Here is a 12,113-nt window from a genome sequence, read left to right as displayed (position 1 = left end):
GGCTGAATGAATGCATGGATGGATGGATGGATGGATGGATGGATGGATGGATGGGTGGATGGGTGGATGGATAGATGGATGGGTGGATGGATGGATGGATGGATGGATGGGTGGATTGGTGCGTGGGTAAGTAGAAGAATGGATGAATGGGTTGTGGATGGATGAATAGATGAATGCACGGGTGGGTGGATAGTATTGCATTTTTTATTTCCAATAACCTGCATTATTATCATTAACATAACCTAACCTAAGTTCTTTTTAACCCAAGCAAAGTTTAAGTATTTCAAATTAAACTGGTTTAACAATGTAGTCAAACAGGGTTGTCATAAAATACATGACTAAATGACAGCAATTTTTAAAGTAAGCATCTTTAAAGTGATCAAAAAAAATGTGTGAACTGCACTTAAACGGCTTAAAAGCTTTCTTATTTTTCATGACCGGATTAGCTACATTGTCTCTCTCAAAAGGACTTGGGTTTGTCTAACTTCTCCTGGTGGAAGTGAGAAAGATTTTCCCCTCCATCTTCTTTCACGCTCTAAACACGATTTTAGATGACAGTGATTAGGCGTCTGTCTCTCCAGCTCCTGACATCCGCTTTTTAATGGCTCAACTGAAGCCTGTGAATTGAATTCATCTGCAGATATTTTCCACGCCTCAATCGATGTGTGAAAGGAGGTAAACTGTGAAAAAAGCCACCTCGTCTTTTTTTCTCAGATTTAATGATGTCGAAAGCTCTGCCTACTGACTGTTTAGAACAAATCCATTACCACAGCATATGTAAAAGGCACCGGTCAGCCTTGTAGCGTAGGCATAAGATATTAAAGGAATTCTAGGCATTTTCAGAGAGGTCAGTGTAAGTGTGTGTGTGTCCAGCTGCTGTTCAGTTCCTCTGGGAAGAGGGAGTCCACAGATATCGATCTAGTTAAGACCACTAACAGTGTGTGCCACAGATGAGAGGAGAACAGTACAAGGGATCACGGAGGTCTCTGAGAACAGACTACTCCACTGAGTCACAATACTGACCATTTTGCGGATGGAGGTTCGGGGAGGAGGCGAGACAGGAATAGAAACTAGAGTCTGCCACTGAGACATTTTTCACTGAAATTCTGGAAAATCAGCATATTGATGGTGATGTCTGATAAGAGAACACATTCTTTTGAGTTTGAATATTCTATCTGCTATATTTGTTTTATATGTATACGTTTAATATATAATTTTGTGTTTTAGTCAACCTTGTTACACCTGTCCTAGGGTGTTCCCGGTCAAAAGTGACCACCATAGGAAATAAATGGGTATCTAGACTATATTTATCCATCAGACAGAAAACATCCCTATGTGGGTGATTTTAATGAAAACTTAAATTAAAACATGAATTAAAAAAAGAATTCTCCAGCAAGTCCCAGCTTGTCAGTTGGCATTTCTGTGTGGAGTTTGCATGTTCTCCCCGTGTTGGCATGGGTACATAACCATATCCAAACTAATTTCGAGAGAAGCATGTGATATGATTGATCCCGACTGGTCTCTCATATGTAATCATTAGCAAGCCAATCGGATAATTCCAAACTTACTAAATAGCCCGACTAGAATTACTCCCTTATTTAAATTTTTTGAAGAATCCCCCCATCCACCCCATTTCCCCCTTTCCTCCTTTACCAGGGGGAGCTCTTGAGAACTACCTTATCCTTACCACCTTAAAGGTTCAGGACACCCTGGATAACTTTTTTTTTATATTAACAGATTTGTGTGTGTTGAGCATCAATTAAGACAATGTTAGCACCTGTCAGCTTTGATTGTGGGGAAAACAGGATAATTTAGAGCTTTTGTCAGCTAATTTCAGCTTCGGGGTTTAAAATTATTTTTGGGGCGGGATCAAAATCGGCGACGTAGCGCAGTACTGCAAGTGCAATGATGACGCGTCAGTTTCTCATTATTATTCATAGCGGAGTTTTCTTATCCTATGAGAAGAGCCGGCTGCTTAATTATTCATGAGAGCACATGCTTTCAGAAGACAGACCTGCCAGTTTCAAGCAAGCTGTATGACACAGACCAGCGGCACGCAGTAGCCGTTTATGAAGGCTCGTATGTGTTTGTTTCCATGATCCACGGGGTTTGTTGCATGTTTTTTTCTCCGCGATCCTGTCAGGGCCGATCATACAGCAAAGCTGTGTGTGTGCTGCAAGCATTTTTGTCGGGAGAGCAGTACGAGAATTGAAGAATGGCGGACGTTGACTTTTATCAGGAGTTCATTCACATTCAGACATATCGCCGTGCTGCTGTGTTTGCCTAAATCCTCTATATTACCAGAAGGGCTAATGGTTAAAATAGACAGGTCAGGAGACCTGCTGCACTGAGTCTGCATTCAAGATCTATAATTTACACACAGGGATCGAGGAAGAATCCTCATTTATAGTGTTTACATGAACACACTTATCTTTATAATGATATAAATTGTGGTTATGTGTATATGAAATTACGAATGACAAATGTAGCAGGGCATTAAATTACTGTTTATTTCTTTGCATTTTAACTTTGTGAACTATAAACTCATGCGTCTCCTCACGGTTTGTGTCTCAGTTTGTGAGCTAACTGTCAACAACAGTTATTCGCTCCCCTTCTCCCCTGCTGGCCACGCCCACTCCTGCTTGATGCTCGCGGAGCTCCACGCCCATTAATCATGCATCTTTTGAAAAAATTCTGAAGTAGACTTTAACCAAAAGTGGGGGGTGTCATGGCCCTTTAAGGCTTATTTATACTTCTGCGTCAAGCGTTATGCTACAGCGCAGCATACGTGTGGACGCATAACCCTCACAGTCAGCCACCTCTCAAAAAATGTAATGCATGCGCATAGCGCAAACTATGTGATTGGTCGGCTTGGTATCGCTGACGAGTGTGCGTGGAGGTGAGAGCCGCGTGATGTAGTGTGTGTTTACAAATGTGGAGTCCTGTGAAGAAGCTCCAGATGGAGGTTGCTGTTTGTGTTTACCTTTTAATTAAAGTTGTTGCACGTCTGCCAACTCCCACCCCAAAACGAGCTAATTTGAGACACTTGTACATTAAGGAAGTGTTCTGAAAAAATAAACACCAGCAAAGAAACTTGACACAGAGAAAAATAAACACCAACTGCTAACTATCGTTTCGGAAGTGTATTGCGGAGCAACAGAAACAGCGCGCAGAAGTATAAACGCACGACTATGTGCAAGGCCGTGTGTCACGCCGATCACTTGACGCAGAAGTATAAACCATGATTTACGCTCATTGACCCGGCTAGGGCCCTGGGCTCAATTATCTCCAAGCTCAGGGTTCAGCATGCCAAAACTGCTCTTATTATCAACCAATATCTGAGTGTAAACTCTTAAAATTAGTTAGAAATTCAAAAAAGTTATGAATTGCCATGAGGTCATTCTGGAATATCATACTTATAGAGAACAATAATGCATGACTTAAACTTTTAACTTACAGTGACTATTAACATTGTGAAAATCAGCAGCCATTCACTTCTACAGTATATAGAAGGGAATTGCCATTTTGTATTAAGTTCCAAACACTTCTTTCAATAAATAATAGATTTTAAAATATGAATACAAACAGTTGACCTCCAAAAAACCCTCAGTGACCTTCAACATGTTGAAAACCATTGCCGAAGGGTATCTGAGACATTTGTGAAAAAAAGACAAAAGACTTCTTTTGAAAAAGACGCAGCCTTGAAACCCCAGAAAAAAGTCAATAGTATCTGGAGAAACCGATTTGTTAGCATTTCCATTCATCTCAATGATAGTCGGTCAACTGCTACATGACATGACAACTGCTAAATGAAATTTCTCGCTTTTCCCCCAATAGAATCACAGAACAATAGTGTGAATCACAAGAAGCAATGTCAAAGAGAGCACACACACACACAAAAAAATAAAAAAAACCCTTAAGCAACAAAAAAAGATAATTGCAATGGATGAACGCTACAGTGTGATATTAGCAAAAGATGCTGCTTAGAAAACTACAGAATATGAAGCTAATTTGAATGGTGAAAAGCATAAGTCAACAGATTAAGTATCCACTGACCTTGCCAGCCTGGCTTGCACACTGGTTTGACGTCAATGTGAACTGGAACGCTCTCCATCGCCCTCTTCTGGCCACAATCGTAGGCCGTCACCATGATTTTATAGTGCTGTTGTTTGTCGAAGCTCAGTCGCTCTGTGTTTCTTATGTTGCCTGCAGAGATGAATAAAACAAGGCCACAAAACGTGAGAACATTTGCAAAATAAATTTAAACACACTAAGTGGAAAATGGAAAGCAAAACTTAAAAGAGCAATCTGTAATCGTTGCAGCTGCCAGCCTGAGATACAACCACAACAACATATGCTTTTAAACAATAATTAAGCTCCCATACAATGACTCTGGCCAAATGTTTTCAATCACAAATGTAATTTCAACAGCGTTAGTGTCCCTGTTTCAGCAATTATGGATTATATCTGCCAGACCGTTTGCAATGCTGCTAATTAGAATAAAAATAATTACATCTAATCTCTGTATTTTGTATTTCACAAGGCTTTGTAATGGTTATCTGCATTCATGGCAAATAAAGTAATGTAAGTGGGACATATGGTTAATAAAATTAAAAATTTTGACTTCACACTTTGAATACATATTCACGGCAAATATACAGCTCAACAGCATACGCCTTCTGTTCCTCTATGGAGAAAACAAATGGGATTTGTATCTCTGGTGTCATTAAAACACATTTTCAACAGTCATTCCAACTTTTAATTAATACGCTTTATAATTACTGATTAAAAATCACAGACTATTAAAATTAGTTTGAAAATTTGTTTGTTTGTTTTAAGCCCTTTATGCTCACCAAGGCTTTATTCACTTGAACAAAAATGCAGTTTTGAATATACAAAGATTAGGGAATGGGGAATGCTTGGAAATTTTCAATGGATTTATATTTTATAGTAGTGTGATTGATTGAAATTTTATTTGTTTTGCTATACATACTTCTAATGAGATTTCCTTTACAATGATTTTTAAATATATCAATAGCATTAGATGTCAAAATAACAAATGATATATATATATATATATATATATATATATATATATATATATATATATATATATATATATATATATATATATATATATATATATATATATCTTTAGACAGCACAATACTACACTGACTGACAAAAGTCTTGTCATCAATCCCAGTTGTATAAATAACAAATAATATATTGACTTCTAGTTGATCAATTGCAAAAGTGGCAGAAGGCAGATTTTTCTGATTAATCATCTGTTCATCCCAATCATTACAAATACTGCAGAAGACTGTCGAAGGATAGCGCTCCTCATAATTCAGACACTCTAAAGTTCCTGAAACCAAAGAAGGTCAAGGTGCTCCAGGATTGGCCAGCCCAGTCACCAGTCAAGAACATTATTGAGCATGTGTGGGGTAAGATGAAGGAGAAGGCATTGAAGATGAATCCAAATATCTTGATCAACTCTGGGAGTCCAGCAAGAACACTTTCTTTGCCATTAATACGTTATTTGAGTCATTGCAGAGATGAATGGATGAAGTCCTCCAAGCTCATGGAAGTCATACACAATTATTTTTCTGCACCATGACTTTATATTCTATACTGTATTTCTGTTAAGTGACAAGACTTATGTATAAGCCAAGTCAGACCTTACTGTCCTAATTAAAAAATTAAAAAGCAAGCCATGATCATATTTTATTTTGGTAAAATAACAGTAATCTAGAGTCATTTGCCTCTCATATACCCCTTCTGATACCAAATGATCAACTAGAAGTCAATTTATCATTGGTTGATCTTACAACAACAGACTTTTGTCAGGCACTGTAACGTTTAAACCCGAAAAGTTAAGAAATAAATATTTGGTTGAGCAAACCTGATTCCACAACAAAATTAAGCCATCATTTTCACCTACTGTTCACCAATTCTTACATATAATAAGATAAATGTCTTTACTGACCCCATCTAAATGATCCCGATTCTTTTAACTGTACTTACAGTATACTATCTATATTTATGTTTTTACAGTTTAATATCACACAGTAATGGTATGTAGACAAAAGATAAAACTATAAAAGATCAAATTAAACCATCAGATAATAGTGTAACACAATGTTAACGTACTAAACTTGTAAAAACTGATTCCTTTTAGTTCAGAAGTTCAGCACAAAAGATGCTTGGAAAGCTGTGTACTTACTTATTGATGTACACAATCATGTTTTATATATACTAGGAAACAGGTTCTGCTAAAGTAAGAAGCACTTTCCTTCAATCAAGACATATGAAGTGTCACTCATTACTAACCCAGACCTATGTACAGACACGATGTATGGATCTGACATTGTTGTATGAGTCAGTCTTTATCAACTAAAAGCTAAAAGGTATACATTTTGACATTCTAGCCTGTGGCAGGAAGCCAGAGCAAGCTCTAAAAGCTTTTTTAGCGATGAGTATTTTCCCTGGTCAGCAGCTTGAGAGGTGTCAGAAAAATCAGCAAACCACCGACTGCACACTTGCAGAGCTTCAGGTAAAAGAACCATAATGCCATGGATTCTCAACCTGGTCTTTGTTATTTGAGTAATGAGCACTTGTTGTCCCAGGACTGATGTGTGTAATTTAGCATTTGGCACCCACAGTCACTATAGATAGCTGCGGGGTCATTTGTGTGTGTGTGTGTGTATGGTGACAAGTCCGAACGCACTGCATGGTGACAGAGAGTTCAGATGAGGCTGAACTAGCAGCTAGTGATTTGATGCTCTCACACGTCTGTGGGCCCGTGGTTATTTTTACCTGCTGGCTGCATTTCAATGAGACCAGCCGTGCTGTCAAGGAGACAGCAATGAGGAATAGAGGTCAGTCGCTCTGGGCTCCCAGACCAAGTCTGCACCAATCCTCAGAGCCACAATGCTAAAGTGAGCCTTAAAAAAACCCTCAAAGCCACACTTCAACAAACACAGGTGTGTGGAAAAAAGTAGGAGGCGTGTGTGTGTGTGTAAGAGAGATAGTTCAGTTGCTGGAGCTGATTACGGCACCTAATGTCAGGTGGTGTGATTAAGAGCAGGGGAGTTGTAAAAGGAACAGTTCTCCTCCAGTGAGTTATCAATGAGGCTCTGTCTGTACAACACAGATAAAACCAAGAGGATGACAACAGAGAATGAGACAAAGTAGGTGAGATGGTGAATGCGAGGGACTTTCGATTCGTCTGTGTTTCTGCATGTGCAGTTACTTTTTTTTGGTGGGGTTCCACAAGAGTCTATACTTGGCCCTATTTTGTTTTCATTGTACACTCACCGGCCATTTTAATGGGTACATAGTACCAGGTTGGACCCCCCTTTTGCCTTTAGAACTGCCTTAATCCTCTGTGGCATAGATCCAACAAGGTACTGGAAATATTCCTCAAAGATTTTGGTTAATATTTGTTGCAGATTTGTTGGCTGCACGTCCATGGTGCAAATCTCCTGTTCCACCACCTTCCGAAGGTACTCCGGAGGTACTCCGGTAGGCTGTGGCGTTAACACAATGCTCAACTGGTACTAATAGGCCCGAAGTGTGCCAAGAAAATATCCCCCACACCATTACAGCACCACCACCAGCTTGAACCATGAATACAAGGCAGGATGGATCCATGGTTTCATGTTGTTGAAACTAAATTCTGACCCTACCATCCCGATGTCGCAGCAGAAATCGAGACTCATCAGATCAGGCAGCGTTTATCAAGTGGTCAACAAGTGGTTTTTTGAGGTACAGCTCGAAGCAGTCTGGCCATTCTCCTCTGACCTCCAGTATCAACAACGCGTTTGTGCCCAAAGAACTGCCGCTCACTGAATATTTAATTTTTTTCGAACCATTCTCTGTAAACCCATGAAAATCATCATTGTTGTGCATGAAAATCCCAGTAGATCAGCAATTTCTGAAATACTCAGACCAGCCCATCTGGCATCAACAACCATGCTAGGTTCAGAGTCACTTAAAAAACTTTTTCCCATTCTGATGCTCAATTTGAATTGCAGTAGATTGTCTTGACCATGTCTACATGTCTAAATTTATTGAGTTGCTGCCATATGATTGGCTGATTAAAAATCTGTGTTAACGAGCAGTTGGACAGACGTACCTAATAAAGTGGCCGTTGAGTTTATAAATTACACCTTGGCTAAATTACACCACATTTTTTGTGAAGATGATGAAAAATGTCATATTCCTCTGCCAATAGTCTTGTGGACTGTGTGCATGAAATTAAATCATATCTATAAGTACATTTTTATTTATTTAAAAAAAATTTGAATAAAGATAAAAATGAAAACTTTCTTTTTTAAAGTATCAACTAATATCTCAGTTTTGGTAGGTTTGTACCTCTTTGGCATCCAATAGTGTAAAATTAGGGAGTTGTTGTTGGCAGTTGTACCAAATATGATAGCCAGCTTAATTCTTAAGTCTTAAACTATGTGCAACCCAGTCTCATTCTGAAAACGTAGTCCAGCAGACATTTCTGGTGACCACAAAATACGTCCGGGAGGTACGTATTTGTGCAGTTTTTGTTTACGTGAATCCGCGAGAGGCCGCTGTGTGCGCTTTTTTGTATTTCGAACGTCTCTCGCGTAGTACCGTGGACGTTTTTGGAGACTGCAAAATACGTCACAGGAGGTACAAATGGCTGCATTTAATTTTTTTAGCGAACGCTACCGCGCTGTTCTCGCATCAATCCACCAGAGGCCGCTGTCTGACTGACCGAATAATTGACTGCGCGACCGGCCAATCGGCTGACCCACCCTCCTCCTTCATTAAACCCAACCAGTTTTACCAATTGACCCCCCCGCCCGCTCACTTCCCTAAACCAGAGCAACAATTTAGAAAAGCTGTCTAGAAAAAGAAAAGCCCTCGTCTGTTTTTGTCACCACAATTCCGAATTTCACCACGTTCTCACCCTGTTATGAACTCGTTCACTTTATTTTTTGAATTCTGTTTTTGTCTTAAATATTTGTCTTGTTTTACACTTCAACTCAAGATATGGTCAAACAGGCCATTAAAAAGTTGGTATAACATTAATAATCTACGTTGTTAGTACCACAAAGCAATCATGATGTCATCATTTAAATATCAAAAGCTTTAAAACTTTTTGTTTAATGCTGTTTTGATCTCCACTTTCATTATATATGCTTCTTTTGTATTCCACAGAAAGAAAAAAAGTTAACAGATGACAGAATTTTCCATTTTAGGAATAGGCTAAATGTACAATTGCATTGGGCTAATTTAGACAAGAGAATTCAGCCACAATGTTCCACACTTTTCTTTATCTGCTATAAATCACACCCCATAATTATTATACTTTTTTTTGTGAAAGTTGCGTTCAAAATCTGAGGGGGAGTGTGCTTCATTTTGAATAGGCATGACACTTCTGATTGAAACTTTTAGCATGCGCCTCAGCGTGTGTTTGATTTTCTGTTCTCACAGAATAAAAGCATACAGAACAAAGAATACACATTTAATGGTCTCCAGCATTCAGTGCAGATGATTGAGCAAATCCCCCAATATCTCATTTCCTGCACTTACACTTCTCTTATTCAAACTTCTCTTGTTATACACATTTATGACTCACTTAAAATTGAGTATCAAATATAAGATATCTCTGCTTATTGTATTGTTTGCATGGTCTCCATGTTGGAAGCAACAACAAAATATGTTGTTTAAACATGGACAAACTCAATTGTTTGTTTAAAAACTTGAAGGTGCAGAAGGGGATTGTGTTTTTTTTTTTTTTTTTGTGCTGGTTGAAAGTATCTTTACATTCCAATAGTAATGATTAAAGTAAATGATCTAAATGTATTTTTATGTGTTTTAATATTCTGGGTAAAGCATGAGACTAAAAATTTGTTCGTCCAATTAAAATTTGTTGGGCCGACAAGTCAAACTATTGACTATTTTAGTCAATCATAGCTTACAGTATGTAGATTGAGTTGTTTTACAAATAGGTTATATGCATGGAAGTGTCATTTAGCCTCTGAAATCTTCTGCCGATAGATTGATGTGACTATTTTTAATTTCATGAGTTAGGTTTTACAGCATCCATAGATTTTTCTTTAGTTTAATAACAAAACATCAGTAAATAGCGCTATTCCACCGAGCAAGCTTCTCTGAAGTGAAAATGGTTTTATATTTCATCACATTGGTTTATTTTTTTAACATTGCCAACCTGTGACGCACTTCCTATATTGCTTGCCATGCTGATCTGAATATTCGTTCTGAAATAGCAAGTAAGTATGGCTTAAAAATAAAAGGAATTCCTGCATGCCGCCAGACAAGCACTAAGCCCACAGTAGGACAAAGCGTGGAGGGAATGAGACCAGCAATCCATGCATCCATGAAATATTGCATATCATGACAATTTTGTGTTAGATATAATACAGTTTTTTTATTCAGAATTGTAGTATTATAAAGTACTTTACCATTTTTATAACTGGCAAATGACAAGATCTAGTGGGTTGTCTACTGTCATCTTTAAGGTGCACTTTCGTGATTTTAGGAGGAGTGGCTTTGGAAGACAGGGGAGGAACTGTGTTTTCAAAAATATTATGCTAATGCAGGGGTCACTAAACTTGTTCCTGGAGGGCCGGTGTCCTGCAGATTTTAGCTCCAACCCTAATCAAACACACCTAAACAAGCTAATCAAGGTCTTACTAGGTATACTTGAAACATCCAGGCAGGTGTGTTGAGGCAAGTTAGCGCTAAACCATGCAGGGACATCGGCCCTCCAGAACCGAGATTGGTGACCCCTGTGCTAATGGATAGCATTTTGGCAGATTACCTACTGCTTTTTATTTAGAGTTTTTGTCTCGTTTCCAGGACAAATATCTAAAACAATATTAAATAAATAAACATTTTGCATAAAATTTAAATACCGTCAAAATTAATCAAATTTTATTATTTTAAATAATAATAATAATAATAATAATAATTATTATTATTATTATTATTATTATTATTATTATTATTATTAATTGATTTTTTTTTACTAATTTTAAGTTGCATTTAAAAAAAACTGGCAATGGAGTAAGTAAAAAAAAAAAAAAAAACTATTTCAATCCAAGAACAATTTTCTTTTACTCGCCTTATTGGCAAATTATTATTGCTAATATTGTTATTATTATTATTATTAATATTACTATTATTATTATTATTAATTCCAGATTATATATATATATATATATATATATATATATATATATATATATATATATATATATATATATATATATATATATATATATATATATATATATATATATGTATATGTATGTGTATATGTATATGTATGTATGTATGTATATATATACATAGTATATATAGGGCATATATATAGTATATATAGCGCAGTAGGTAGTGCTGTCGCCTCACAGCAAGAAGGTCGCTGGGTCGCTGGTTCGAACCTCGGCTCAGTTGGCGTTTCTGTGTGGAGTTTACATGTTCTCCCTGCCTTCGCGTGGGTTTCCTCCGGGTGCTCCGGTTTCCCACACAGTCCAAAGACATGTGGTACAGGTGAATTGGGTAGGCTAAATTGTCCGTAGTATATGAGTGTGTGTGTGTGTGAATGTGTGTGTGGATGTTTCCCAGAGATGGGTTGTGGCTGGAAGGCCATCCGCTGCGTAAAAACTTGCTGGATAAGTTGGCGGTTCATTCCGCTGAGGCAACCCCGGATTAATATACATACATACATACATACATACAGTTTTTTTAAAAATCACATTGTCATTATGGGGTATTGTGTGTAGAATTATGAGAAAATAAATTAATTTAATCCATTTTGGAATAAGGCAGTAACAAAAAAGTAAAGCACTGTAAATACATTCTTGATGCACTGTATGAATGTGTGTTTGTGTTAGGTGGTTCTGTTTCTGTTAAATTAGTCAATAAAATTTCATTTTGTATAAGGTAAAGGTGCCTGTGCATATTTATGAATCTAATGTCTTAAACTTTGATATTGTTCCCCTGCTTAAAGATAAAATGTTTTTTTTATTTTTGATAGCAATATAACCATAGTTCAAGTCAACTGTTTGTTTGAATGATCGTGGGATGATTTGTTTGCTCTGATT

At 37.4% G+C, this 12,113-nt stretch overlaps 2 protein-coding genes across 3 annotated transcripts in view; one reads left to right on the top strand and one right to left on the bottom strand.

The window, feature by feature from the left end:
• Nucleotides 1–12,113, bottom strand: part of clstn2a (calsyntenin 2a) — a 445,439-nt gene that overhangs the window by 137,066 nt on the left and 296,260 nt on the right. For both annotated transcript variants that reach the window (XM_073910342.1, NM_001159839.1), the window contains exon 5: nt 4,057–4,206. In XM_073910342.1, the coding sequence (XP_073766443.1) occupies nt 4,057–4,206 (150 nt within the window). The remainder of the gene's footprint in view (nt 1–4,056; nt 4,207–12,113) is intronic.
• LOC141378646 (uncharacterized) overlaps nt 1–12,113 on the top strand; it is a 471,123-nt gene that overhangs the window by 310,830 nt on the left and 148,180 nt on the right. The gene's annotated exons all lie outside the window — the stretch shown is intronic.

Source organism: Danio rerio, chromosome 2 (assembly GCF_049306965.1).
Source record: "Danio rerio strain Tuebingen ecotype United States chromosome 2, GRCz12tu, whole genome shotgun sequence".
Classification (NCBI taxonomy): Eukaryota; Metazoa; Chordata; class Actinopteri; order Cypriniformes; family Danionidae; genus Danio; species Danio rerio.
This window is presented reverse-complemented; position numbering and strand designations above follow the sequence as displayed.